The following is a 24,785-nucleotide window of genomic DNA, read 5'->3' on the forward strand; positions in this document are numbered from 1 at the left end:
AATTTGTTAAAACTGATTCTCCTTATACAGTATAAGTAACCCTAATGTACACATTTTAATATAATTATGAGAAAATAGTAATTAATGGAGAAAATGGACCTCTTTGCCACTTGGTCCTCTCTCTCCCTGCATCCCCTGAGGGCCTTGTTGCCCCGGATCTCCTGGAACACCCAGTGGTCCAGGCTTCCCAGCAGGCCCGGTTGAACCCTATAATACAAATTCATGTAGCTGAATACAAAAAAACAGAGTCCAAAAAACACTCAAACCCCCCAAACAGTGTCACAGTAAAAAAAGCTAATAAAGTAAAATATGATATATGTGTTATTATAATGTGTAACTGATTTATAAAGCTGCAGTGGAAGTGCATGTGATAGTGTTGTTTTCCAGGCTCACTCACATGTTCCCCCTTTCTCCCTGATGCCCCTTCTAGCCCCCGAGGACCAAGAAATCCCTGCAGAGACACAAACACACCCTTTATTAGAGATTATCATCTGCAGTCTGCTTGTAGTAATACAAAAATGGATGCCAATAAGATTGAGATGAAAGACGGAGATGTGCACCGTTCCACAAAACATACTGAATCACACAATATTACACAATACTGATAATCTAAGAAGATACTGGGTATATTATTTGGTAGAGCTCCAATGCAAGAATGTCTCTCATACCATAAGTGCTAATCTATTGAAAATGAACTGAACTAACCTGCTGTCCAGCCAGACCTGTAGATCCAGGGTCACCTGGAGGTCCTGGCACTCCCTTTAGAAGAAAAATCAAATTGTCCACTTACATGCAACATCATATTCAACATCCATTCATAATTATTATTAGATTTGCCTAGTAGCCCTTCTTTTTTAACTCGTGTGTATGTATTTATAGTAATCTGGAATAAATGAGTTATACAGTCATGTAAGTTACATTGTCCCTAGTAGGCTAATGATAATGATATTTCATAAAGCTAGGTTTCTGACAGAATAAGTAAGGAATAAAACACTTGGCACGCTATTATAGGAAAATATCATTTTAATACCATCAACAATAATCAATAATCAAATAACAATAATCAACTATTGACTATTCACTGTTATCACCCCCAAATTGACTATTTTCCTCTAACAGCATGTCCCAGAGTGGCCAACGATTACAATTTTTTAAATTTATTAAAGTTACAGCTTCACCTCTGACTGTTACAAAGCACTAACACTGGAGATTCCTTCCAAAAATGCTAAATACACATCTCTTCACACAACAGTTTCAATCTGTTTATGTGGAATGTCTGCCATACAAGTCACTGCGTAAGTTGTTACAATAGAAACTATAACTTATTATATAAATGTCAATGTTCCTTTACACTACCTGAGCTATGATGTTATAAAACATTAACACCTTCTGACCAATCAGATTTGAGAATTCAAGAGCACACTGGGAGCAGATCCAGTGAACACTGGCAAAGGTGTGTATGTTAATTAAAGCATCATCAGTTGCTAGTGAACCTCTACAGCAGCCCCAAATAAAGCCTCTATATCAAGTTAAGTATTTGTTGGTTTTATTTTTTGGTGGTTTTTAAGATGGATCAGTTTTAAGGTTGGAGCGTGGCGTGTGATTAGCGGGGCTTGTAGTCTTTTGTGTATTATAGGTTGAGCTTTACAAATTGGGCTATACTATCATTTATCTAAAAGCAAACTATCATTTATCTGTCTCAAAACCTGTCTGACCTTCCAATAAAAACCCAACCTCGACCCTATACGTTCCAGCTATGACTCTGCTTACATCTGAAACTGTAATACATTTCAAACATGCAGGATAAGTGCATGCTTTTTGCACTGTGCTCTTTACTATATCGTCACTAACGAAAGCATTCTCACTTAACCTGCTACCTCTTTTACCTGCTGTCCTTTCTCTCCTGACAGTCCGACTCTCCCAGCAGCTCCTGGTGCTCCCTGACAGTCAGGTAAAGATAAGTAAACAGTGTCACTAAACATGTGCAGTGCAGTTCATTTCATATTAGCTTGCAGTGGTATATGAGTAAAATGAAGAGTACCCACTCACTGGCAATCCAATAGGCCCCATTTTTCCACTTGGCCCTTGAGGTCCCAGACTGCCAGGAGGACCAGGCTTCCCTGGTGTGCCCACAGCACCTGGCGGGCCTGCTGAACCCTGAAAATGTGCATGACTGTTAGGAAACCAGGAGGATCACAACTAGTACCACCTTTGGACATGAAGTTTATTGCTTAGTATGTTCAGGTACTAACATGAGTGCTTTGGTGTTATTTGTGTTTTTGTACAATTTGTTAACAATTTGTTTCCTAGCAAAAGGAAATGTGCAGAAGATATAAAAACATCTCCAAGAAAATTATGCAGGGTTATATTTTAGGTGTTAAGTAATAACTATATAATATAATATAACATATGAGTCATAAGTAAGAAATAAAACAGTTTGGGGGCATGCTGTTACAAGAAAACCATCAACAACTGGTTGGTGCATGGCGGCCCAGTGTTACTGTTTCCATCCTGACGTTGATTATTTTCCTGTCCTGAATTGTTTTATTCCTCTTATACCACAGCCATTTGACAATGCTAACATTTTTTATTTATTAAAGAATAAGACATTGTATGTTTTATCCATTTATAGTCACATTTATAACAAGCATGAACTGTCATTCTCTCACCAGCTGCTCTTTTTTCTGTCTTGCCATGGTACTGAGAAACTGAAAATCACAGCTTTAAGACTACAAAACACTGACACTGGAGACTCCTTACAAATATCCGAAATAACATCTTCTCATGGAAGACGTCACCATATCAACAAGTGCACGTTTTTAAATCTGTTTAATGTGGCGCGTCCACCGTACAAGTCTCTGTGCAAGTTGTTACAATAGAAAAAATAATGTATTAGCTTGAGCGCATTAATAAAAAAAAACTGTGATTTGACTTGTAGCCAAAACTACGGTCAGAGCTGCTTTATAGAGAAGTCAGACAAGTCAGAATCGAGAATTCGACAGCACTGTGTACAAGAAAGTATTAACAATAGGAAATACTCACAGGTGGTCCTTCTATACCAGTTGGTCCTATCTCACCTTGCCGGCCCTACAAAATACAAGATAAGGTTTAAGAAGAAGTTTCTTGTCCTGAAGATCCTTTCTCTTTTTTTTCTTAAGCACAAGATCAACACTACACCTGAGGTCCAGGTGGGCCCCTCACTCCAGATGGACCAGGAGGACCCTAAGAAATCAACACAAAAACAATAAGTATGGTACAAACTTCAAAGTTCTATTAGGAACAAACCTTAAAGAAGCAATCCGTAATGTTTGAAAGTCTTACTACGCCTGAAAAATTGTCATACAATTTCAAAGATATCTTTAGAAAATTCACAATGCTGCCTTTGGCTTTCTTCATTTCAAGCTTTTCTTTCTGGCCCAGAAATTGGCTCCTCCCCCCCAGATGAAACAGCAATTCATGAGCCACACCAGAGGGAGAGGGAGTTTTGTTGTGGCAAAGTAAAGGTTTGTCATTATTTTAGCTTCAACTGTAATTCATCTCACAGGCAGCAGAGGGTTCCTAACATTACAAACTGCTCCTTTAAGGATTATATAGTACAATAAAAAGCAGTAGTTCAGCTTACAGGTGGTCCCCTCTGTCCAGGTTTCCCAACAGTTCCTCTTACACCAGGCTCACCCTAAAAACATTTATCAAATGAACTGTGAGAAAATCTGTGGCAAAGTATTAAATCATTAATATATAATACTGAATATAGTTTAGTGATATATGCTTTTTAAATTAAAAGCATAAAACATTCTCTCACCTGTTCTCCCATATGGCCAGGCCTTCCCTGTAAGCCTCTTGCCCCTGGATAACCCTGGGAGAATATCATAAAAGACATTTAATTACAGACACCCAAACATACTAATACACCACATACCAGATTTAGTTTAAATGTGCAGTGTGTATTGTTTAAACATTTTTCTAAACATATGACAGTCATATAATTTTGAAGATACTTGAGAAAATGACATGAAATATTGCTAATTTTTTCATTGCAAGCCTCTGCTTAATTTTTCTGGCCCAGAAATAAACTCCGCCCCCAGCTGTAACAGAACTGCTTAATCAACGAAAAAAAGCAAACAGTTTCATCAGAGCTGATGGTGGCAGTTAGAGGAACGACAAAGCCTTGTCTACTTCAAATTCATCTCTGGAAATTACAAACCGCTCCTTTAAACGGCTGAGTGTGAGTTTTCAAACAGAATTGTGTAACAGGTGACACTCACATAATCTCGAAATCAGAAATGAACAGGTAATTACCACATTACTGACCGACTGCACCATGAGATTGTAGAGGCGCCCATGTTTTAGCACATTCAGCTCAGTGTCGAGGCAACAATATTTAATCTGGCAAGATGGGATTTCACTTACATACATTCCCACAGGCCCCTGGGGACCACCGGCTCCTGGCTTCCCTGATAACCCCTGATGAACAGGAAGCGTATTCAACAAGTTCATACAGAAAACACTCATTCTGGATTAGTATAAAACTTAAATATATTACACTGTATATATTTGGTATATATTAAATATATTATATACATATATTAGGTATTTTCATGACTAACAGCACAGGTGGTCATGTGGCACTGAGCAAAACTGTAAAAAGAAGTGGGGTTGGGATACATATACATCATTAAGCGGTGCAGTTAGGCAAGCTGCTGTGATATCCAATCAAATAATTAAAGCCTTGTGCCTGAGATCTCAGCTCCAACAGCAAAAAAAAGCTTGGGCCTGACCAAATCAGCAACAAGCCAGAGTTAACCGGCAAATTATTTATGCACAGGAATTAAAAAAAAAGGTTCCTCAGCAGTTTGGATGGTTCTAGCATTCTAAAGAATTTTACTTAGCATTTTTTCAAAAGTAAACATCCCCGTTCCCAGATGTAAGGTTCCACAGAAAACCTTTGGTGGTTCTTCCAGAGACACAAACTAAAGGATCCTTTAGTTTGCTGAATGGAATTTAGTATAATTAATGTGACACTTTCAGAAATGTGTTTCTCAAGGGTTCTATGGATGATTAATGGATCTAGTTTCTAAATGAGCTCTGTTTAGAGAACCCCTCAGTTAATAAGTTCTACATAAAAGTTTTAAGGATCTCACCCATGGAACAAAATGCCGTAGGAGAAACTCACCCTCTCTCCTGGGGCTCCCGGGCTGCCATCTTGACCAGGCCGACCAGGTGAGCCCTAGATTGAAACATTTTAATGAAAGTAAAAGTATACCAAATCGCCAATTTTTTTAAAACAAGAGAATTAGATTTTCTCTGTAGAATTTTCTAAAACATTTTTCTGCTTCTGAATTTTCTGCTTTTCATAAATACAGCACCTCCCTGTAAATCATATAAATGTTCTCAAAAAGGAGCAACAGAAGTCCTTTTAACGTTATAATATATTATGTAATTATTGTCATTCTAAATAAATGTTTACCTTTAAACTTGACAAGCATTTGTATCTCAAAACCCAACTACAATTCTTTTTTCCTGACATTGTAAAAGACGAAAAATCCACAGAGTTAAGAACATTTGGAGGCTGTATAAAAAAATACTACATTACTTCTTTACTTACAACAATACTACAAAAGTTGTACTTAATGGATCTGAAGTTTGAAGAAGTAACTTTGAGATTTTAGTGTGCAATCATTGTCAATATTCAAGTAAATTCTCTCCTCCCATGAGCAGCATTTTGGGAGAGTTATAATTATCGGTGTTGTTTGTAATTTCAAAAAATGTTTCTAGACATCTAATGATTATATCATTCACGAATACCTTAAAATTGTGTAATTTATAGTTTTGACCTGTAGTCAATTTAGTTTAATTTCTTTGTTGTAAGCTTCTGTTTACATTTTCCTGGACCAGAAATGGTACCAGATACACCAGATTGATCCTACTTCCAATTAAATTCATGAAAAATTGTGAGTCTTTACCGGTGAACCAGTGGCTCCGCTTTTTCCAGGTTCTCCTGCTAATCCACGGAAACCCTAGATTTGACATAAATTACATATTACACTTAACACTGTACATATTCATATTTCACATTATAGATGTCATATGTTCACAGCCAATCATGCACATGCATTTCCATGCAGTATATTCTAACTCAGAAATAACATCTAACATTGAGACATCCTTATTTTCTTGTCAAACCTGTAACCCAGGTCACTGAGAGAGTTTTCAAAGTCCACAGGATGTTTAAAGTCCTGTTAAACTTAACTATGTGTGATCTCGTCACCTCTCTCAGACACGTGTGACATTTACGTGCTTGTCTAACGTGTTACTCCTCCTCCCGTAAAAGCAAAGCATGACTGTCCATGTGCACTGACCACACACACACACACACACAACAAATCAAAGCTCTTTTAAAGGCTCACATGACCCTCGGACTGACCAGCAGTTCCAACCTCATTCATTCTACTAGCATTTTACTAGAGTTTAAGTCATGTGTAAAAAGTCATGAATGAGAGTTTTGTCCAAATCTGCTAATAATAACAATACTCACGTTAGGCCCTTTATCTCCCGGGCTTCCAACTGAACCAGGAACACCCTGTCAGTGAAACAGATAAAATAATTACACCTTCTATTAGGATTTCATTGTTAAAGAACAGCATAAGAAAATAAAAAAGTAAATATGAGTATACTCAAAGGTGAGTAGTAAGGTGTACATTTACTCCTTTACATTGACTTTTTAATATAATGTAGTTTTACATTCATATTGTCTATGACCTATGACATTTTTCCAACATATTTTTTATTCATTGGATGTTCTGTTTGTTTTATTTACTAAGTATTCAAATTCAGCAACTTAAGTTGAGGTTTCATCCATATTTCAGAATATTCAGACTTGGCTTGAGCAGGTGCTTAAGTTGATTTTCCTGATTAATGTCTCGGTTTAAGATGCAATAAATTAAGAGCATTATATTAGCGTATTTAATATAGGCTTTAAATGGCATTGCATAGTTTTTCTGGGTGTAATTAAAGCCCAAAACATGAATTTTAGCATGATAATAGTAGCAAATAAGGGCAAATTTGTGTGTAATAAATAAAATGCTTCTTTCAACTGAAGCATTTTACAATTAAATTTTTTTCATACAAAAATCACTCACATTGTAAAAATAATAACAATAAGTATAAGGTATAAATATAATAAAATCAATCCTAACAAAAGAAAAACAGTCAAGTCTTTCTATATGTAAATATTACCAGTTTCAATACTTAATTTCTTTTTCAAATCCAATTCCAAACTTTGCCATTTGGGATCTGATAACCGATCCACCATCATTTTTTGCTGGTATCAGCTGCAATGGTTATCGCTTAACTGAGACATGGCTGTGTTTTTGGCAAATTCCCACACAACTGTTTAAGTAGCGCTTAAGTCTGTAGGTGCGTCTGAGGTCTGAATACTAATGTGCACAATTTAGGTATTGACTCCTGACCAGCTCCTCACTAACGTCTGAATACGGCCCTAAAACTTCGTTAATTTTTCAGTTCTTTGCCTCCCTGTTGTTTGTCACACTCTCACATCTCCATCAGGTCACAATAAGCTCATACCTTACATGTTCCTTCACCAAAGGTGGAGAGTAGTTAAGCAGTTGTGCTTTGTTGCTATAATTCATTTAGTAATCATATAATTTTAGCTAAGTATACCAGAAAATGTATACTTTCTACTGATTTTCATTTACACCTTCCAAGGACTCATTTGGAATGTTCCTCTCTACATCCTTTAATTGTTGCCTTTTGGAAACTTGATCATACAAATAGATTATGAGATATATATAAAGCAAACTGTAATGTGTTAAGTTGATAAGTTATAAAATGGGAACCTGTGTACCAGGCTTTCCTTCTGCTCCCTCAGTCCCTGGTGGGCCTTTGAGACCCTGCCAACAGAGAACACACACCAACTGCATAACAGCAAACAGTACAAATGTATATACATATGCTGATCCATTATAAAGATCTGTTTATGGACCTACCGGAAGTCCAGACCCACCAGGTGGCCCATGCTGACCTGCTCGTCCCTGTAGAGAGAAAAGATTTTTAATGCATTTTATGTCTTTTTGTTTCACATTGAATTGAAAGTGTAGCTTACCCGTTGGCCTTTGGTCCCTGTTCTTCCATTGCGTCCAGACTCACCCCTACTCCCCTGTGTCCATAATCAAGTGCAAAACCATAAAAAGAAATAATGATGAGAACAGATCTGACAGCAAATTGCATATAATGTACAGACCAGATGGATCGAGATCACAGTGAAATCAGAGGACGTTCTACACAAATGGATCTTGTTACAACATTTTTTGTTTTAAAAGAGACTCTCTCAGTGAGTAAATGTGGGATCAGTGTCAAATGCTAAGCTCTTTTCCAGATGATATTTGTCTCTTATTGCTCCACCTGAAAGTCATAAACTGCTATAAACTGCTCTGACCTTTGGGCCCTCCTTTCCAATCATTCCCTGGAGACCCACTTCACCATCTTCACCCTGGCAAAGAAACAACAGGAGGCAATGACAAGGGGAGTGAACAAGAAAGAAAAAAAAGATTGTATCGGACTGTCCTATATAACTAATTTCTAAGCAATGCTTCATTAAAGCCATAATTAGGAAACACTGAAAGAGGTCCATAGTCACTGCAGTGCAGGTTTTAGCTCAATTTTTAAGGAATACTAACAATTCAAACAAGACATTTGTATCAAGGTTGTATGAAGTGTGGTTTGAAGATATTTACTGAGATATACTGCAAAATTCTAGGCAATATATTTTCCAAATATATTTGTATATTTATGTGTGTATATATATATATATATTCCCCAAAAATTTCATTTCGAGTTCATGTCATGTGCTTTTGTTTGTTATGCCCATGTGCTTTTATTTTGGTTTCTGTCCTGTCTCCACCCCGTCCTCACATTGGTGTGTCTCGAGATTGTGTTCGAGTGTTCTGTGTTAAGCCTGTAATAAGTTATATCTAGTTATATACTATTAATACCTCTGTGTCCTTTGTCTTTCCTGGTTGTGACCATGCTCATGTTTTTCATTGTTGAATATGGATTATCCTACTTTGTTGCTGTCTGCTTGTGATTTGAGCCACGTCACAGACTTTGACTATGATTATAGGATTGCCCTCAATGCGTCCTGCTTCTCACTCAAGTATGCTACAGTTGAAGAGGTGCTATCGAACAGTTTCTTTTAAAACTTAACAAACCTGCCCAACTCCTGGCAAATTTTAAAACACTGCTGGGTTTTATTTATTTTTTTTTATGTTCAAACTTTTCTTTGCTTTTTCCCATGTTAATGGACAACAAAGATACAGTTTATTGCAGTTTATTTATTAATTAAAATATTCTTTATTGTTTTGATCAATTCATCAATTTTATCTCATTTTTGAGAGAGAAATATATTATCATTTTGCATGATTTTTGTTAAAGAAAAGGTAAATAATTTCTCCAGTTTCTCTAATATTTGTATCATTTTGTGTCATTTTTTATACTATCAACTTCAATTCTCTTGAAGGGTGCCAGTAATTTTGAAGTTGGCCTATATGTACAATCACAATCAGCAATAATCATATATGAAAAAAATAATGTTGTATCCTCATATGTAAAACATATCCAATATGTTTTTTTTTTCAAATCAGATATTATATAATCAGTCATTTATATCATATACTGTATATATTTCATACATATCATAATATAGGTGAAAAATATAAAACTACTAGTCAGTATGATCCAAGAAGTGTGAAAAGCATCAATTATTCTAGACATGAAAAAAATATTTGCAGTGCATTAAAAATGTATATTCAGGCATATTAACAATGCCTGATCTGCCCCTCAAACATGTACAATCTGTGACATAATAATCATATGTTCTTACAACAGGTCAAGTTCACTATAACCATACCTGGATACCTGGAGACCCTGGTTGACCTTTGACCCCAGGTAAGCCAGTAAGGCCAGGTTGACCTCTCTCACCCTGACGACCCATAATGCCTGGTGCTCCAGGTGCACCCTGATTGCAGCAAAACAGAAATATCAAACTAAATACAGTGATTCAAATACTAGTGCATCAGTTGTAATATTTGAGACTGTTGGTTAGAGGATCGTTACTCTTTCTCCTTTTGGTCCGGGATCACCTCTCTCTCCATCCGGACCTCTGCTGCCCTAGATAATTCACACTGTTTAAAAAAGACAGCAAAACAGCCAAATAGAAAATTTCCATAATACTAGTTTTTCAGTCATAGGTGTCTTACTGTGTTGCCTAGAAAGCCTTTTGGACCTGGATCTCCAATTGCACCCTATTGAAAAAGAAAACTGAGTAGTAAATTCATCCACTGGGCCACAGAGCACCTGATATCTTTTCTACAGTTTTCTGAAGCTTCAGAACCATAACCGATGCAATCTGATTGGCTCTCTAGTGCTGGTTTCCAAAAAGGAAAAAAAACCTTTTGAACACTGTGACACAATGAGCTTTTCTTTCAGTTAATGGTCACTAAATTTGATAATCAATTATTAGAAAAGATCTGTGGTTGGTCGTTGGTCATTGCAGCACTGTATCTATTTATGATCTAGTGACACTTACAAACAAGGACAACCTCAAAGCTTCAATCACAAAATGACGTTTGTACTTGTTAGGGACAAAAAAACCAACTCACCATTGGCCCTTGAATTCCTTGTAGTCCTCTGTTTCCCACTGGACCTTCCTGTCCCTATCCAGACAGATCACAGATGCATAATCGAACATGTACAGTATATTTAGATTATGATACACGTATTTCCAATTGGACATTTCAGACAATCTTGATTTCCAATTTATTAATTGGAGGCATACTAGAAATGGTATCAAAACTTACACTGTGACCTTTAAGGCCGCGAGGTCCGTCATTTCCTGGTGGTCCCTGGCAGAAAATATGAGTGACAACACTAATCCTTAAACATGGTATTATACACATATACCACGTATAATGTGTGTCTTATATATAGGATTGCGTACAAAACAATTTTACCATTCAAATATAAGGTGGAAAAATATGCATGCAATACTAATGTCTAATCTGGGCTGGGACTGACGTGCACGAAGGCCACGTCTCATTCACTTTGCTTAATGCACAATGGCCACGCTTCCTTAATAAGCACTGAAACTGACAGGTACAGAGGCAACACCTCCTCCACTGCTGTTTACCTGTGGACCTGGCAGACCAGGGATTCCCCTGATTCCATCCGTACCAGCAGGACCCTGGAGGAAGCACACGGACAGACGGACAGACAGACAGATAGACAGATAGACAGTCAGATGAAACTGTATTTCAGCTAGAAATTACATCAGTGGAAATGTAAACAGTACATACCTGAGGGCCTTTTCGACCCACTGGGCCTGTAGGTCCAAAATCTCCCTATAAGAACCAGCAACAATAAAATCTAGTCCACAAACTATATATATTTACTGACTGTAAACATCTAAATAAAACTTTTACTGTAAGTCAAGTCCCTTTAAATACTTACTTCAGAGCCATTAACTCCCTGTGCCCCAACCATCCCTGTAGCCCCCGGAGCTCCCTGTGATTACACACACACACACACACACACACACACACACACACACACACACAGATCAGCAGGAGATTGTCTGGAATTTGTATATTATAAAGCAGATGGACAGGTGTGATTCATATTACTTTTTTAAAATAACTCACCACTGCTCCTGGAGGACCACGTTTCCCATCATGCCCAGGATCCCCCTGTGGAAGAAATCATATTCTTGCTCATCATATCAATGTTAAATAAGAGAGAATATTCTTCCTACATCAGTTTAAATGTATAGCACACCTCTGGCCCAGGCTGTCCAGGAAGCCCCTCAGCTCCTCTGATACCCATAAGGCCCTAATGAGAGAAAGCAGAGACAGACAGTACACATCAGTAAATACATCATATACACCAGATACACCATATGGCCAAACATATGTGGACATCTGTCTATCATACTCATATATGGGCCTTTTCTAAACTTTGAAGCACACAATTGTCTAGAATGTCTTTTTATGCTGTTTGCATTAAGAAGTCCCCTTTAATGGAAGTAAGTGTCTAAAACTTGTTCCAGCATGACAAGTTTTAGCATGACCTGTACACTAAGAGACATGGTTTGCCAGGGTCGGAGTTGAAGAACTCGAGGGATCCTGCACAGAGCCCTGACATCAACCCCTTTGAACACCATTGGGATGAACTGGAAAGCTGACTGTGTGCCAGGACTCCTCACCCAACGTCAGTGCCTGACCTCACTAATGCTCACTAGGCACAAATCCCCCCAGCCACACTCCAAAATCGAGTGGAAAGCCTTCCCAGAAGAGTGTAGGTTATTATAACAGCAAAATGGGACTAAATCTATAATGGGATGTTCATCAAGAAAATATGGGTGCTTGGTCAGGTATCCACATACATTTGGGGCTCAAATATACATACAGTATATTTCATATGAGGATGGATGTATGGATATTGGGTGGGATGAATGAATAGCTGGATGGATTGATGGATGGACAGAATAAATGGAAGGATGGAGGAATAGAGCAAAGGACTGATAAATGAACTAATAATAGATGAATTAATAGTTGCATGGCTGGATGGATGGATGGATGGATAATAGATGGAGGTCTGGGTTGAAGGATGGATGGATGGGTGGGTGGGTGGCTGGACGGATGGATAAATAGATGAATGGTTGAATGGATGGAAGGATGGATGGATGCATTAATAAAAAATGGATGAATAGCTAGAAGAAGAGATGGAAGGATAAATGAATGCACTCATGGATAATTGGACGGATGAATGGTTGTATAGATAGATGGACAGACGGTTGGATGGATGGAGGGAGGGAGTGATGATGTATGGAGAAATAGATGGATGACTGAGGTTCCTCTGAGACGAGTATTTAAATTCAGTTTAAATATATATATATAAATAAGCAACATTTTCAATTTGTAAAATTGTCCATATTACCTGATGAAATAAAACAATTATTGTATAATAATCTTAGGTTTACTTACTGGAGGACCAACAGAGCCTGTCGATCCAACCTCTCCCTTTGAACCCTGAGAGAGAACATGATTCACAAACACAAAGCCATGTTAAGTCATGTAATTATAATATTATATATTTATAAAAGATCAGTGACCTCCTCTTAAAAAGTTAACGGCTGTAAAGTCTGTAATGATCCGTAATCTGATCTGTAATCTCTCTTCATAGATAATGTGCAGATCTGACACTCTTCTAGTCCACGAGGTGGCAGTAGGTGCAGATTTTTGCCAAGAAAACTGACTGACTGACTGATCAGCGCTGTTGAAACTCTGGACATCCGTACACTAGGTGGCAGTATACACAGCACAATATCAATAAACTCAATAGAAGAACTGCAAGAAGCTCCACCAAGGACAGCCAAAAAAAAAAGTACTACTCATCCAGTCTACATAGACAGAATAGGTCCTGTCTCCTTCTTGCCAACTATACATCCCATTTATGTTACATAAGCTCTGTCAGGTGGTTGCAAACATCTGAAACGAAGCTGTATTTGGAAAATGCTATCTTAGGCTCAACGTAATAACATCCTAGTAATCATACAAAATGTTTGGTGAAATTGTCAGAATTTCCACTTGTAATAGATGAGACTAGTCTACTTAAAGGGGGAAAGCATCCTCGCTCCCTCTTGCCCAACCCACATGACACGTTCCAGGAAGTTGATTCAATTTGGCGGCCTTCATCTTTCTAAACCACTGTCTCTTGCTGCATTACTTTGCTCACCTTTAGAGTGAAAAGAGTATTCTTGCCTACTGTGATTGGATTCGCTTTACTCACAAACAATCCACTGATCAGACACCTCATAAAACAAATTACACTGTTTTGGAATAATGTCTAGTGGCGCAGGTTTCAGGTATACTGTCAGGAAAAATGATGAGGCATTTGTTTTAAAGTGCAACAGGTTTAACCAACATAACTGATGTTGTCAAAAAATTAGTATAAAAGTTAACACTTCTCACATGTAAAATCCATTGTACAAGCAAATATTTTGTCTCAGTGTTTATCCTAGCTACACATGAACATTAGGAGACAGTAGTGTTGCTAGTCAAATCACTAGCTAGCTACTCTAACGAGCAACATGGCAGTGCTGCTAATTTTAAAATTGAGTAACGCTGATAAACACTGATTACTTAACATGCACACAACATATTTTAATTTAACCAGTTGTGTAACTGCTTCTTGTCAGATGGTTGGAGACAAAACCAAAAAAAAACAGTTGAAGATTGGACAGACATCGTCTGGTCTTTGTCTACATTCCAGTTTTGGTGAGTCTGTGCCTGGTGTATCCTCAGATTCCTTTTCTTCACAGATGGGAGTGGAACCAGATGTGGACTTCTGCTGTTGTAGCCCATCTGCCTCAAGTTTCAAGGTGTTGTGTGTACTGAGATGCTTTTCTGTTCACCATGGATGTAAAGAGTGGTTATTTGAGTTTCTGTAGACTTCCTGTCAGCTCAGACCAGTCTTCCCATTCTTCCATTCTTTCATTCAGCCTTTAAAATTCTTCCATCTGACTTCACTCATCAAAAAGCCATTTCCCATCTGCAGAACTGCTGCTCACTGGATGTTTTTTGGTTTTCATACCATATTTTGCCATGCAGCTTGTAGTGTAGATAGCTAGATTTAACTAACTGCATTTTTAAAAGTAATTTGTCAAACATTGCTCATTAATTATTATTTCAGTTAATGATATGTGACATTTTGGATGTACCTCTCCAGAGAGGACTATGTATGGGGGGACGTGGTGGATCCGAAACCTATCCCAGATACACTGGATGTGAATACACCCTGCATGCTCAGTGTAATATGCCAACAATTTTCTTCTACAATGCTACAAAATTAATGAACAGGACAGCAGAAACAAGACATTTTCAGTAAAATTGTCCTATTTAATATATAAGTTCCAGTTGTAGCTACATGCTATCATATTTATCAAGCATTGGTTAGGCCAATGAACTGTAATGACTGACTGTTCTTTTGTTTTTATCAGTAAAACACCAAAAATCCATCAATATCTATGATCCTGTTAGATTTAATAGGGAGAAAATCTCAGCTCCTATATAATTTGCATTAAAACTCCTTTGCTTTTTTGCAAAATTAAACTTGCTCACTGTTGTTTTACAAATGCATAGTATGCCATAATCTCACCTTTAATCCAGCCTGTCCTCTGTCCCCCCTGGGCCCTGGAGCTCCTGGGAAACCCTAAAGTTCACACAAAAGAAGACATGTCACATAATGAAGAAATTTGGCAAGAGAACTCAACATGCAATATCATGTATGTCTGAATGTGTACCGGCTCTCCTTTGTCTCCAGGGGGCGCTGATTCTCCTTTATACCCCCAAAGCCCCTTATATCAGAAGGAGACAGGAAATATGTAACTGTAATGATTCAGTAATGCACTGACTGTGATTTGTTTCATGTTAAGCGCATTATGATGCTGGGTTTAGCAGCTCAGTATGAAAAGCTATGAAACTACACTACACACGATTATGTTCTGGTCTATATGCTTTTATAAGCATGGTGTGAGTTTGGTTCCCCTCACCTGCAGACCAGGTGCTCCTGGAGGACCTGGTTCTCCATCCATTCCATTTTCTCCGTCTCTTCCTGAAGTCCCTGCTCGGCCGCGTACACCCTTCGGCCCCAAGTCACCCTGTCAGAAAGAGTCGGGGCAAAAAATGACATAGAATATCGATATTATTATTCATGACTACAAACTGAATTAGCCCCTTAAAATAATTTGTTATGCACTGTCAGCCTGGTAACTATATGCAATACTTTTCTCATTTGTATGATACCATCTTACAGCAGCTAAACCTATCATCCCATATCAGTAGCTCTAACTGGTTAATGAACATAATGGCATTCAAAATAAAGCAAGATAATGAAGCTAGAAATAAAAAAAGCACATGTACAAATACAGCTTGGTTCACTCCTAACAAATACTAAAATAAATATAGCTGCAAGCAGCAATTATGGGGCCAAGCACAACAGAGGCAAAGTACGGAGCTAAGCAAGCATCAGACCATGGTCATGATTTTACATATCAACTTTCAGTGCAATAGGCGATAATGTTGCCAAGATATTGCATAAAACACTATTCGGCACTTACATCGTCTTTGACAATGTGTTGTATGGAAATGGTTTGAAATATCAAAAAGGTTTTTGCCAGCATGCTCTGATGACGATCTGTGTGAAATTTGGTTAAGATTGGATAAATGGTCTACTAGGACTCCGAAAAAGTAGGTTTTTGACATGACTCAAAATGGCAGACAGCGAAAATGGCCTGCTGTGGAAAAATATCAATAGATTCTGTAAGACCTAAGGAATAGAAAGAGGTGAGATTCATGGCCATTGGATGAAATTCAGAAAAGCTATAAGCATGAATGTTTACAATGGCACATAAAAACTTTCATCACAATACATCAAAGAGTTGCACAGACTCAGATCCTCTGAAAAACTACATTATATAAAACAATTAACACGCATGTAAAACATGACAGCGCCACCTGGTGACCGATTTTTTTTTTTTTTTTCATATTTTGCACAAACCTCTCAGGCCGAAGGCAAATATGTCCACAGTGTTTTGTTTTGATCAGTCTTTGGTAACCTTGTTTAAAAACTGCTGAATTGTGATTGGCAGATAGCGGGCATGTTTCTAAGATACACAATTGTCCTCATGGACAATGAAGGACATGGACATAGACGCCAATTTTTAAGTCAGTCAGACCAACAGTTCAGTTTGGTCTATCAACACGAAATCTATAACTTATTGCTGGTAGGGACTGGAGATGCTCCAAGTGGAAGTTGGTGAGAATCGGACGAACGATTTCATATTTCGTGTGCAGTAGGTGGCGCTGATCCAAAACTGTGCAGGTACCCTCAAGTCATGATGGCTATGACATACACTTAATTTGGTCTGAATACGCTAAAGTGTTATGGAGATATAGCCTCACGTCCATTTCAGCATCCTTGCAGAGTTATTTGAGAACGGTTTGGTCTATTAAAAGCTTTTAATATTTTTTTGCCAGCATGGTCTAACAAAAATCTGAGTTAAATTTGATGAAGATCCGACGAACTGTCTGGGACAAGTGCGAAAAAGTAGGTTTTTCAGAAAATTCAAAATGGTAGAAAATCTAGTTGGGTGGAAGTTGAAAGCATGGTATGCATTCAACTCGGCATGAGCTCAGGAATCAGAGGAAAAAAGAATTTCATTTCTAGCCCTTACGGTTCAAACAGTTATTAGCATAAACATGAGTGCAACAACTTTGACCCATTGGAGGCGCTTGGGGGTTTGAGACTCCAGTTTGCTACAAGTATATTCAAACTGTCCTCAACAAGTGTGCAAAAGAAGAAGAAGACCACTAACGATTACAAGAGATGCCAACACACCTTCGGTGCTTGGCCCCTAATTCTAGAAGGATGAACATTGAGATGAGAGAATGCAATTGGTTACCATGTCACCTTGTTGACCTGGAGGTCCCCTCTCTCCTGGCTCTCCTGGCATCCCCTTTAAGACAGATTGATGCAGATGCAGAACAATTAATTCAGTTTTATTTGTAGACATTATCACAAAGCAGCTCTACAGAAACCCGGATATAGATTTAGATTCCTAATGAACAAGCCAGAGGTCACAGTAGTGAGGAAAAACTCCCTGATATGACATGAGAAAGAAAAAAGACTCAAAAGGGAACCCATCCTCTTCAGTGTGACACTGGATAGTGGGATTAGTGTGAACACTAATGTGAAATAATGTCTCAGATGGCAACAAAGACATAGGGAGAGGAAGTGGGTTAGGCCATGTTAAAAACAGCATTTTAATGCAGGGTGAGTGTTATGTTGTTGTCTCAGTACAGGTTATTTCCATGATCAACACACTTTACACAGTTAACGGTGTATTTCATGGTGTGTGTGCACTCACAGGTGGTCCGGGACTTCCCATTTCCCCCATTGGTCCAGGAGGCCCGGTCTCTCTCTGTAGAGGATGATTATTTAAATTAAAAAAGCACACAATGACTGAAAAAGAGACATAAATGTTGGCTTCAGTGCTTCTGGTTACTTACAGGCCATCCTGCCATTAGCAAATGGTAATATGAAGTTCTCTGCAAAACAGACAAAACTGATGTAAGGAAGTGTTTTGGAGTAAAGTATAGGTTTAAGATCTTGTTAAATTCACATGCTGTAGTCCACCGTGTAGCACCGGATGTGCTATTTACACTAAGGTACGTCAGCCGTACCACCATCTGTGATTAAATCTCAAGTGTACAAGATCTCCATGCCAGATTAAATATCAGACAGAGGACAGTGGAGGCACATCCACACAGTCCACACAGAGACACATTAAACTCATTAAACCACCCAGGCTGCCTCTGCTCTCTACAACGTTTGTCTTGGCTTGGGTTCAGCTCGACCTGGTGAAGGTGAGTTTCAGACCTGCCAGGAGAGCTGGACCCTGCCGTTAGCTCACCCAGAGGGGCTGAGAGATGATCTACACGTCTGTCAAAATGTTTTTGGGTTGCAACACTGTGGCCTTTCAGAAAGAGAACTCTGGGTAAACTCCACACTCTAGACTCCAGGCTTGTGGTGGACTATGCTCCAGTGACAAATCTGCCTTAACAGCTAATAGCTGAGCATTCAATGCACAGATCTGTTGCAATACCGGTCAACCATGGCCATGTTAAGGCAACACAGATACACATACACATACACACATGCACAAAAACACACGGGATGCCACAAATAGATCCCAGAGAATAAAACAAGCGTGGCTGGAATTCTTCACAAATCTGAATCTGAACCACAGAGACTATTTATAATGCATTTTTTTGTAATAAAGCTTCACAATATGATGTCTGACTCAAGGCAAAAGCCTACATGATACAAAGATGACTTCATGCAGGAAAGAGGCAATACAGGGCAATTACACAGATCATCTTTGCCAAAGCATGTTTTAAAAAAACAAGCAGACGTATCATTACCATAACTGTCCTGACTTTTGTTATTTTCTATATAACTGCAAAAATATACAGTACATTTGCCCCGGGGCTGCATACTGAAGCCTTTAAAATTCTTGAGCAATCAACTCTTCACATAAATAATCAAATCAAAAGTGACCACTGGGAAAAGAAAGATGCAAAAGTGAGCATATAGAATAACAAAAACATCATGTGCTATTCATGCGAGCACAAATCCTGTTCATCACTATAGACATTTGTTTCCACATAACTGCTTAACGGTTACCAGGGTGAGTCCATGACTGGGGTGCCATCTGTTTCTCACGGATATTACATTTTCAAATATGTATGTGAAATAAAGGTAAAAGACATTTTAAACACAGGTGAAGTGTTCTTTACAACAACCTACTGTATGTGCATGTTTCAGATAAATAACTTGAAACATTCATAAAATGTACACACAAAACTATAACTACACTTTACCTTAAACTCGAATCTTTAAAATTTAATATATGGCCAAAAGTTTATGGACACCAGATCATCAAAACGAGTTTGGGTCTTCCCCAAACTGTTACCACACATTTGTAAGCACACAATTGTCTAGAATGTCTTCATATGCTATAGATTTCCTTACACTGGAACTAAGAGGCCCAAACCTGTTCCAGCATGACAGTGTCCCTGTGCACAAAGTGAAGAAGACATGGTTTGTCAAGGTTGGAGTGGAAGAATTCGAGTGTCCTGCACAGAGCCCTGACCTCTACCCCAGCGAACATCTCTGGGATGAATTGAAATGCCGAGTGCACCCCAGGCCTCCTCACCCAACATCAGTGCCTGACCTCACTAATGCTCTTATGGCTGAATGGACACAAATCCCCAGAGCCATGCTCCAAAATCTAGTGGAAAGCCTTCCCAAAAGAGTGGAGGTTATTATAACAGCATATTAATGCCTGTGGTTTTAGAATGGGATGTTCAGTGGTCAGGTGTTCACATACTTTTGTCCATATAGTATATTTCAAAATTCATATCATTTTTTTGCATGAATGTGTAAATCTAAATGAAAAATGTACATTTTATTTTCACTCAACTATGTTACTGAGCAAATTCACTCCTATGAAATATGTGGAATATTCCACAGGTCACATGTTCGACAGGAAGTTATGTCATTCAACATTCCTGAAGATTATGGGAAGAAGGAAAGTAAGTTGTTTTTCTTTATTTTCATTGATATTGTTATATAGACTGGCGAGTTCATTTTGAAAGTACAATCCTGTTACCCAAATTATTGAGTGATTACATTTAAGTGAATCATTCATTAATTTTAAAAAAAGTGAAATTAATCATTTGAAGTAAATCATTAGATTAGACTTTGCCACCGTCAGCAAAGAACTCTGTAAAAATTGAGATATTTTTGCCTGAGATGGGTTAACATTTTTTTGAATGGTTAAATGCATGGTATCTTAGATTCAACATTGAAAATGAAAATAAGCTTTTTTTTTAAAGAGTTTTTAAGAGTTACAAGGCTCCACAATAATGGAATCAACCACCATCATAAGTTGATTAATGGATGATTGGTGAAATTCTTTTGTTAGTCCTTTCCCACTGAGCTCCTGATCCACCAAGAACCAACAAGACCTGACACAAGCAGACAAGACGAACACAATCCCAAAACTGCACAACTGTTTCCAATTACAGGCATCTATCTGAAAGTCAGACTTGTGGTCTGGGCAAAAGTTCGAATTTACAGTCAGAAATAGAGACCAGCAGGGATGCAGCCATGACTCGGTCACTCTGTCATAGTGCACACAGGGCGGTGCCTTTATGGCTAAAGCGGGACTGGGAAACTTTTTGGAGTTGGTGTCACTTTCTAACACTGGACCTGGCTTGCGGCCATCAGTCTCCAATGCTATCACGCTTCACAGGTTGCGGAGAGACAATAAGGGAAAGAAAGAATGGAGTCGTACCATGAATGCAGCCCATTCCTCCTGAGTGTTGCGCCATAGGTAGAGCGAGGGTAATCCCGCCGGTCCTGGAGGACCTGGGTTACCCCTTGGACCTTCTCGCCCTCTTTCTCCTCGAGATCCCTTGGAAAATGTAACAATGGCAATACATAAGTCATTTACATTAAGCATTAACATTGCAAGCACATGTAATTTGATGCTTCCAAAAAGGTTTATTAAAAATCTTAGAAGTTTCTATATACTGGGTCAGAATTCAGTAAATTCTTTGAAAAATTCACGTAGTAGACAATTCAGTACTTGATATATGATAATTCATTCTGTAGAAATACAGAGTGTGAAATCAAAGACACTCTGAGGTCAAGAGTTTTTTGCTGCTGAATTTCCACAACCATGTTTTATACTGCTGAATTTTCTACTGCTTATTTTTAATACAGAATTTTCAGATTTGGATCTAAAGAGGTGAATTTAGACCCAATACAAACAATAAAACACTTAGTGACATGCTACTACAGGAAAATAATCAACGTCAGGGTGGCATTACTATACTGAAGTTTATTTTTATAAGTGTTTTATTCCTCTGATACTACAGCAATTTAATATTGCTTAATGTTTTATTAATTAAAGTATCACACTTTTTATCCATTTATAGTTACATTTATTATTGTGGAATGCCTATTAAACAAGTTAGCTCCTATTATCACTTACATTACAGCAGCTATAAACATTCCCTCACCGGCCTCTCTTTTTTCCTCTTCAAAGGAGAAAGTGCAAAGTCCTCTGTCCTAAAGACTCTGCCGTGTCTGAAAACTTAAGTGCTGACACTGGAGACTCCTTTCATAAATGTTAATTTAAAAGGTACATTAATATAAACCTGTGATTTGCAGCTTCACTGCTGTCAAAGCTGCTGTTATAGAGAATGAATCAACACCTTCTGACCAATCAGACTGATAATTCAACACTATTGTGGTGTAAATACAACTACCTCAGATTCACGATAAAGTGTCAGTAACATAAAATTATGCATCTAGATTTTCGATTCAGGCTCTGATGTATATGATTTCACCTCACAGACGTTCCTTCTCACCTTGTCTCCTTTAAATCCAACGTACCCTCTGGTCCCGGCACAACCCTAAAACAATGACATAAGTGATGTCCATTAATCTGCTATACAGTTCTATAAGAGAGTTTTTTTTTCTTTTGGTTAAAAGTTCTAGCTTTCTCAATGGGTACTTTTCTGAAAGGGAAACCTGTGATATAGAATTATACATAGAAACTTTATGGGTTCTCCAAAGGGACAAGCAACAAAAAAAAACTGTTATAGGTGCAATATTGAACCTTTTGTTCTAAAAGTGTATGAACTCATATGAAAACCATAGATGAATAGGGTAAATTTGCCAAAAGTCAAATATAAAACACAGGAAAATCACTACATTCTTATTACACAATCCCAGAAATGAATGTTAGTAATGTTTTTAGAGCTATTAACCTAAAAAGTTTCTCTTTTTTGGACTAGAGACAAGATAAGATGAGTCACATCTTTAAGGAATATTCTAAGGTCTATAATTTGCTAAATCGCAGATGTAATCATCTGTGGCTGTATTTTTTGGCTAGTGCCCCAGCATTGGCATCTTTCCCCGTTTAAAATATTAAAAAATAAAACTTGGGTTGAAAAGGAAAAAAATTCCACTGGAGTATAACAAAATATTGCAGAAAAAAACCAAAAGGCTTGAACGAGTAAAAACATGTAAATTGAGTCAAAACTTGCTGAAAATAATGCCATTCTACACTCGTTCCTTTTGGGAAACCCTATGTGGAACCCAACAACAGAAAGTTTTCTTATCATAGATGGTTGCAAGTAGAACTTCTTTAGCAAGCTAGGAACCCTTAGCTAGCCAACAAATTCTCGACAAATCCCTAAGAGAGTAGTGATTAGACATGGCCATAATTACTTTCTGTATGTAACATGATGACAAATGAAGGACCTAATAAGAGCTAATATACTTTCCATAGAGATAATAAGGATTTCACATACCACTTGAATCACCCACTGGAGAATCAGAATGCCTGCTTGTTTTAACCCGACTGCACTGTACAGAACAGCTACAGCCGTAACCCTAGACAGTAATACTACCATTAACTTAATCTTTTACCTATAGCTGGCATAGGAGTCCCCCTTGATTTTTGTCACAAAAGTACCTACAGCTCTGTGCAATTTTGATGCTCTGGTATGACTCACTCTTTTCCCTGGACGCCCAGCAGGTCCCGGCGGTCCTCTCAACATTCGATACTTCTTGCCATCAGATCCTGTGATCAGATCCCCATGTTTAGATGGACTCCTTGTTGTGCTTTTGTGTGTCGATCTATCATGATGGGCCTCAGGTTTTTTGTGGCCTTTCTGGCTGAGGAAGTCTGTGGAGCCTTGACGCTGAATGACAGATCCAGAAGTGATGTATGTCCCTGAAGGTAACAGGTCCTCTTCTGCCAGGTTTAGGTCAAGAAACTGTGGATGCACATGGTTCTTATTTACACGCCTGGTATCAGTCAAGGAATCCAGGTCAATGTTGCCCTCTGAGGGTTTTGAAGGAACTACATCCACCTGATCTGTTTGTCGTTTTTGCGAGAGCAGATCCTCCACCGTGGATTTAGCAGTGGTGGACTGGGCCTGGTTCTCAGTGTTGCCCTTAATCCTGGTGTATGATGTGATGTAAGGGGATTTGTGCCTCTTGGATTCCTCCCGCACTCGGAAACCATCAGTCGGCTTGAAGTCGCCTCTCTGGGATGAAGGATTCAGCTCATTAAGGGGAATGAAATTCAGAGGATCCTGTAAATGAACACAAAAGTTTAACAAATCCCACTCTGCACCATGTTCCCTTCAAGCCTCTAGTATGGCTTGACTTGACCCACCATCCCTCAAGGTACAAGGAAGAGTCTTCTCTGTACTGGTACTCAGGTGGTGAAATGAAATTCACTCTCAGAAATAAAGATACCAAACTGTCACTGGGTTGGTACATTCAAAGGTTAGTACATCTTTTGTATCTTGAGTATGTATCTATTACCTGGGTGGGTGTATGTGGTGTACCTTTAATTAGCTTATAGAGTAGAACTTTACAGTTACATCAGTGGTCAATAGATGTACCCTTGATGGTACTACTCCAACAACAAGGAAAAGTACAGTTTGGTACCTTTATTTCTGAGACTGCAGGGGAAGTTCATTCCACTGTGTGTGGCTATCAGAACAGCTGAGCCACTGAATCCTCTCCAACATGGTTTTAGCTTGATATTATTCTTGATATTACACTGACCTATAGAATGAGGGTATTTTGATGGAAACTACAAAGCACTTCTCTAAGTCCTTCTGGAAAAGTGCATTTAGAGAAATCTACAGTATATTAGAGATGCTATTAGATGCAGGAAAATCTACTGAGTAAACGTTGTGACCATTTTATTGGTCTACAATCTGTGAAAAGTTTTGATTGTAATGTAATGGTTGCACAGAAAGCCATCAAGTAATTAGTATTCAAAAGAAAGTACCTGGTATAATGCATGGTAACCATGTAAGCAACTGTAACCAAGAACATGGCAATTGTTTGGTGGATATTAAGCAAAAGGATATAAAAAATCTCAGTATATAAGTAAATAATAAAATAAATAATTAACTAAATAAATAAATAAAAAGGTCTACACTCCAAGTACCCTTTGCTGCAGAACCAGAAAGTCCAGGAGGTGGAGACAGCTCTATTGTTTCTGGTTTGTTCGTTGTTGCATGTTGCATTCTGTCTCAGTGATTAGGGGTTAG

General features: G+C 38.2%; 1 protein-coding gene across 4 annotated transcripts in view; it reads right to left on the bottom strand.

Moving 5' to 3' along the window:
- The window catches only part of si:dkey-61l1.4 (collagen alpha-1(I) chain), a 62,970-nt gene that overhangs the window by 11,053 nt on the left and 27,132 nt on the right, over positions 1-24,785 (bottom strand). For 3 of the 4 annotated variants that reach the window (XM_053228839.1, XM_053228837.1, XM_053228841.1), the window contains 37 exons: positions 23,226-23,810; positions 22,074-22,118; positions 20,993-21,112; positions 18,141-18,179; positions 17,999-18,052; positions 17,534-17,587; positions 15,623-15,730; positions 15,374-15,427; positions 15,229-15,282; positions 13,056-13,100; positions 11,848-11,901; positions 11,715-11,759; positions 11,524-11,577; positions 11,370-11,414; positions 11,204-11,257; positions 10,875-10,919; positions 10,677-10,730; positions 10,275-10,319; positions 10,132-10,185; positions 9,926-10,033; positions 8,456-8,509; positions 8,123-8,176; positions 8,007-8,051; positions 7,857-7,910; positions 6,536-6,580; positions 5,964-6,017; positions 5,174-5,227; positions 4,411-4,464; positions 3,803-3,856; positions 3,623-3,676; positions 3,178-3,222; positions 3,043-3,087; positions 2,050-2,157; positions 1,887-1,940; positions 706-759; positions 398-451; positions 100-207 (listed from right to left, as the gene is read on the bottom strand). In XM_053228839.1, the coding sequence (XP_053084814.1) occupies positions 100-207; positions 398-451; positions 706-759; positions 1,887-1,940; positions 2,050-2,157; positions 3,043-3,087; positions 3,178-3,222; positions 3,623-3,676; positions 3,803-3,856; positions 4,411-4,464; positions 5,174-5,227; positions 5,964-6,017; positions 6,536-6,580; positions 7,857-7,910; positions 8,007-8,051; positions 8,123-8,176; positions 8,456-8,509; positions 9,926-10,033; positions 10,132-10,185; positions 10,275-10,319; positions 10,677-10,730; positions 10,875-10,919; positions 11,204-11,257; positions 11,370-11,414; positions 11,524-11,577; positions 11,715-11,759; positions 11,848-11,901; positions 13,056-13,100; positions 15,229-15,282; positions 15,374-15,427; positions 15,623-15,730; positions 17,534-17,587; positions 17,999-18,052; positions 18,141-18,179; positions 20,993-21,112; positions 22,074-22,118; positions 23,226-23,810 (2,706 nt within the window). The remainder of the gene's footprint in view (positions 1-99; positions 208-397; positions 452-705; positions 760-1,886; positions 1,941-2,049; positions 2,158-3,042; positions 3,088-3,177; positions 3,223-3,622; positions 3,677-3,802; positions 3,857-4,410; positions 4,465-5,173; positions 5,228-5,963; positions 6,018-6,535; positions 6,581-7,856; positions 7,911-8,006; positions 8,052-8,122; positions 8,177-8,455; positions 8,510-9,925; positions 10,034-10,131; positions 10,186-10,274; positions 10,320-10,676; positions 10,731-10,874; positions 10,920-11,203; positions 11,258-11,369; positions 11,415-11,523; positions 11,578-11,714; positions 11,760-11,847; positions 11,902-13,055; positions 13,101-15,228; positions 15,283-15,373; positions 15,428-15,622; positions 15,731-17,533; positions 17,588-17,998; positions 18,053-18,140; positions 18,180-20,992; positions 21,113-22,073; positions 22,119-23,225; positions 23,811-24,785) is intronic. The other variant, XM_053228838.1, reaches the window with a different exon arrangement.

The sequence above is a fragment of the Pangasianodon hypophthalmus genome, chromosome 24 (assembly GCF_027358585.1).
Source record: "Pangasianodon hypophthalmus isolate fPanHyp1 chromosome 24, fPanHyp1.pri, whole genome shotgun sequence".
Classification (NCBI taxonomy): domain Eukaryota; kingdom Metazoa; phylum Chordata; class Actinopteri; order Siluriformes; family Pangasiidae; genus Pangasianodon; species Pangasianodon hypophthalmus.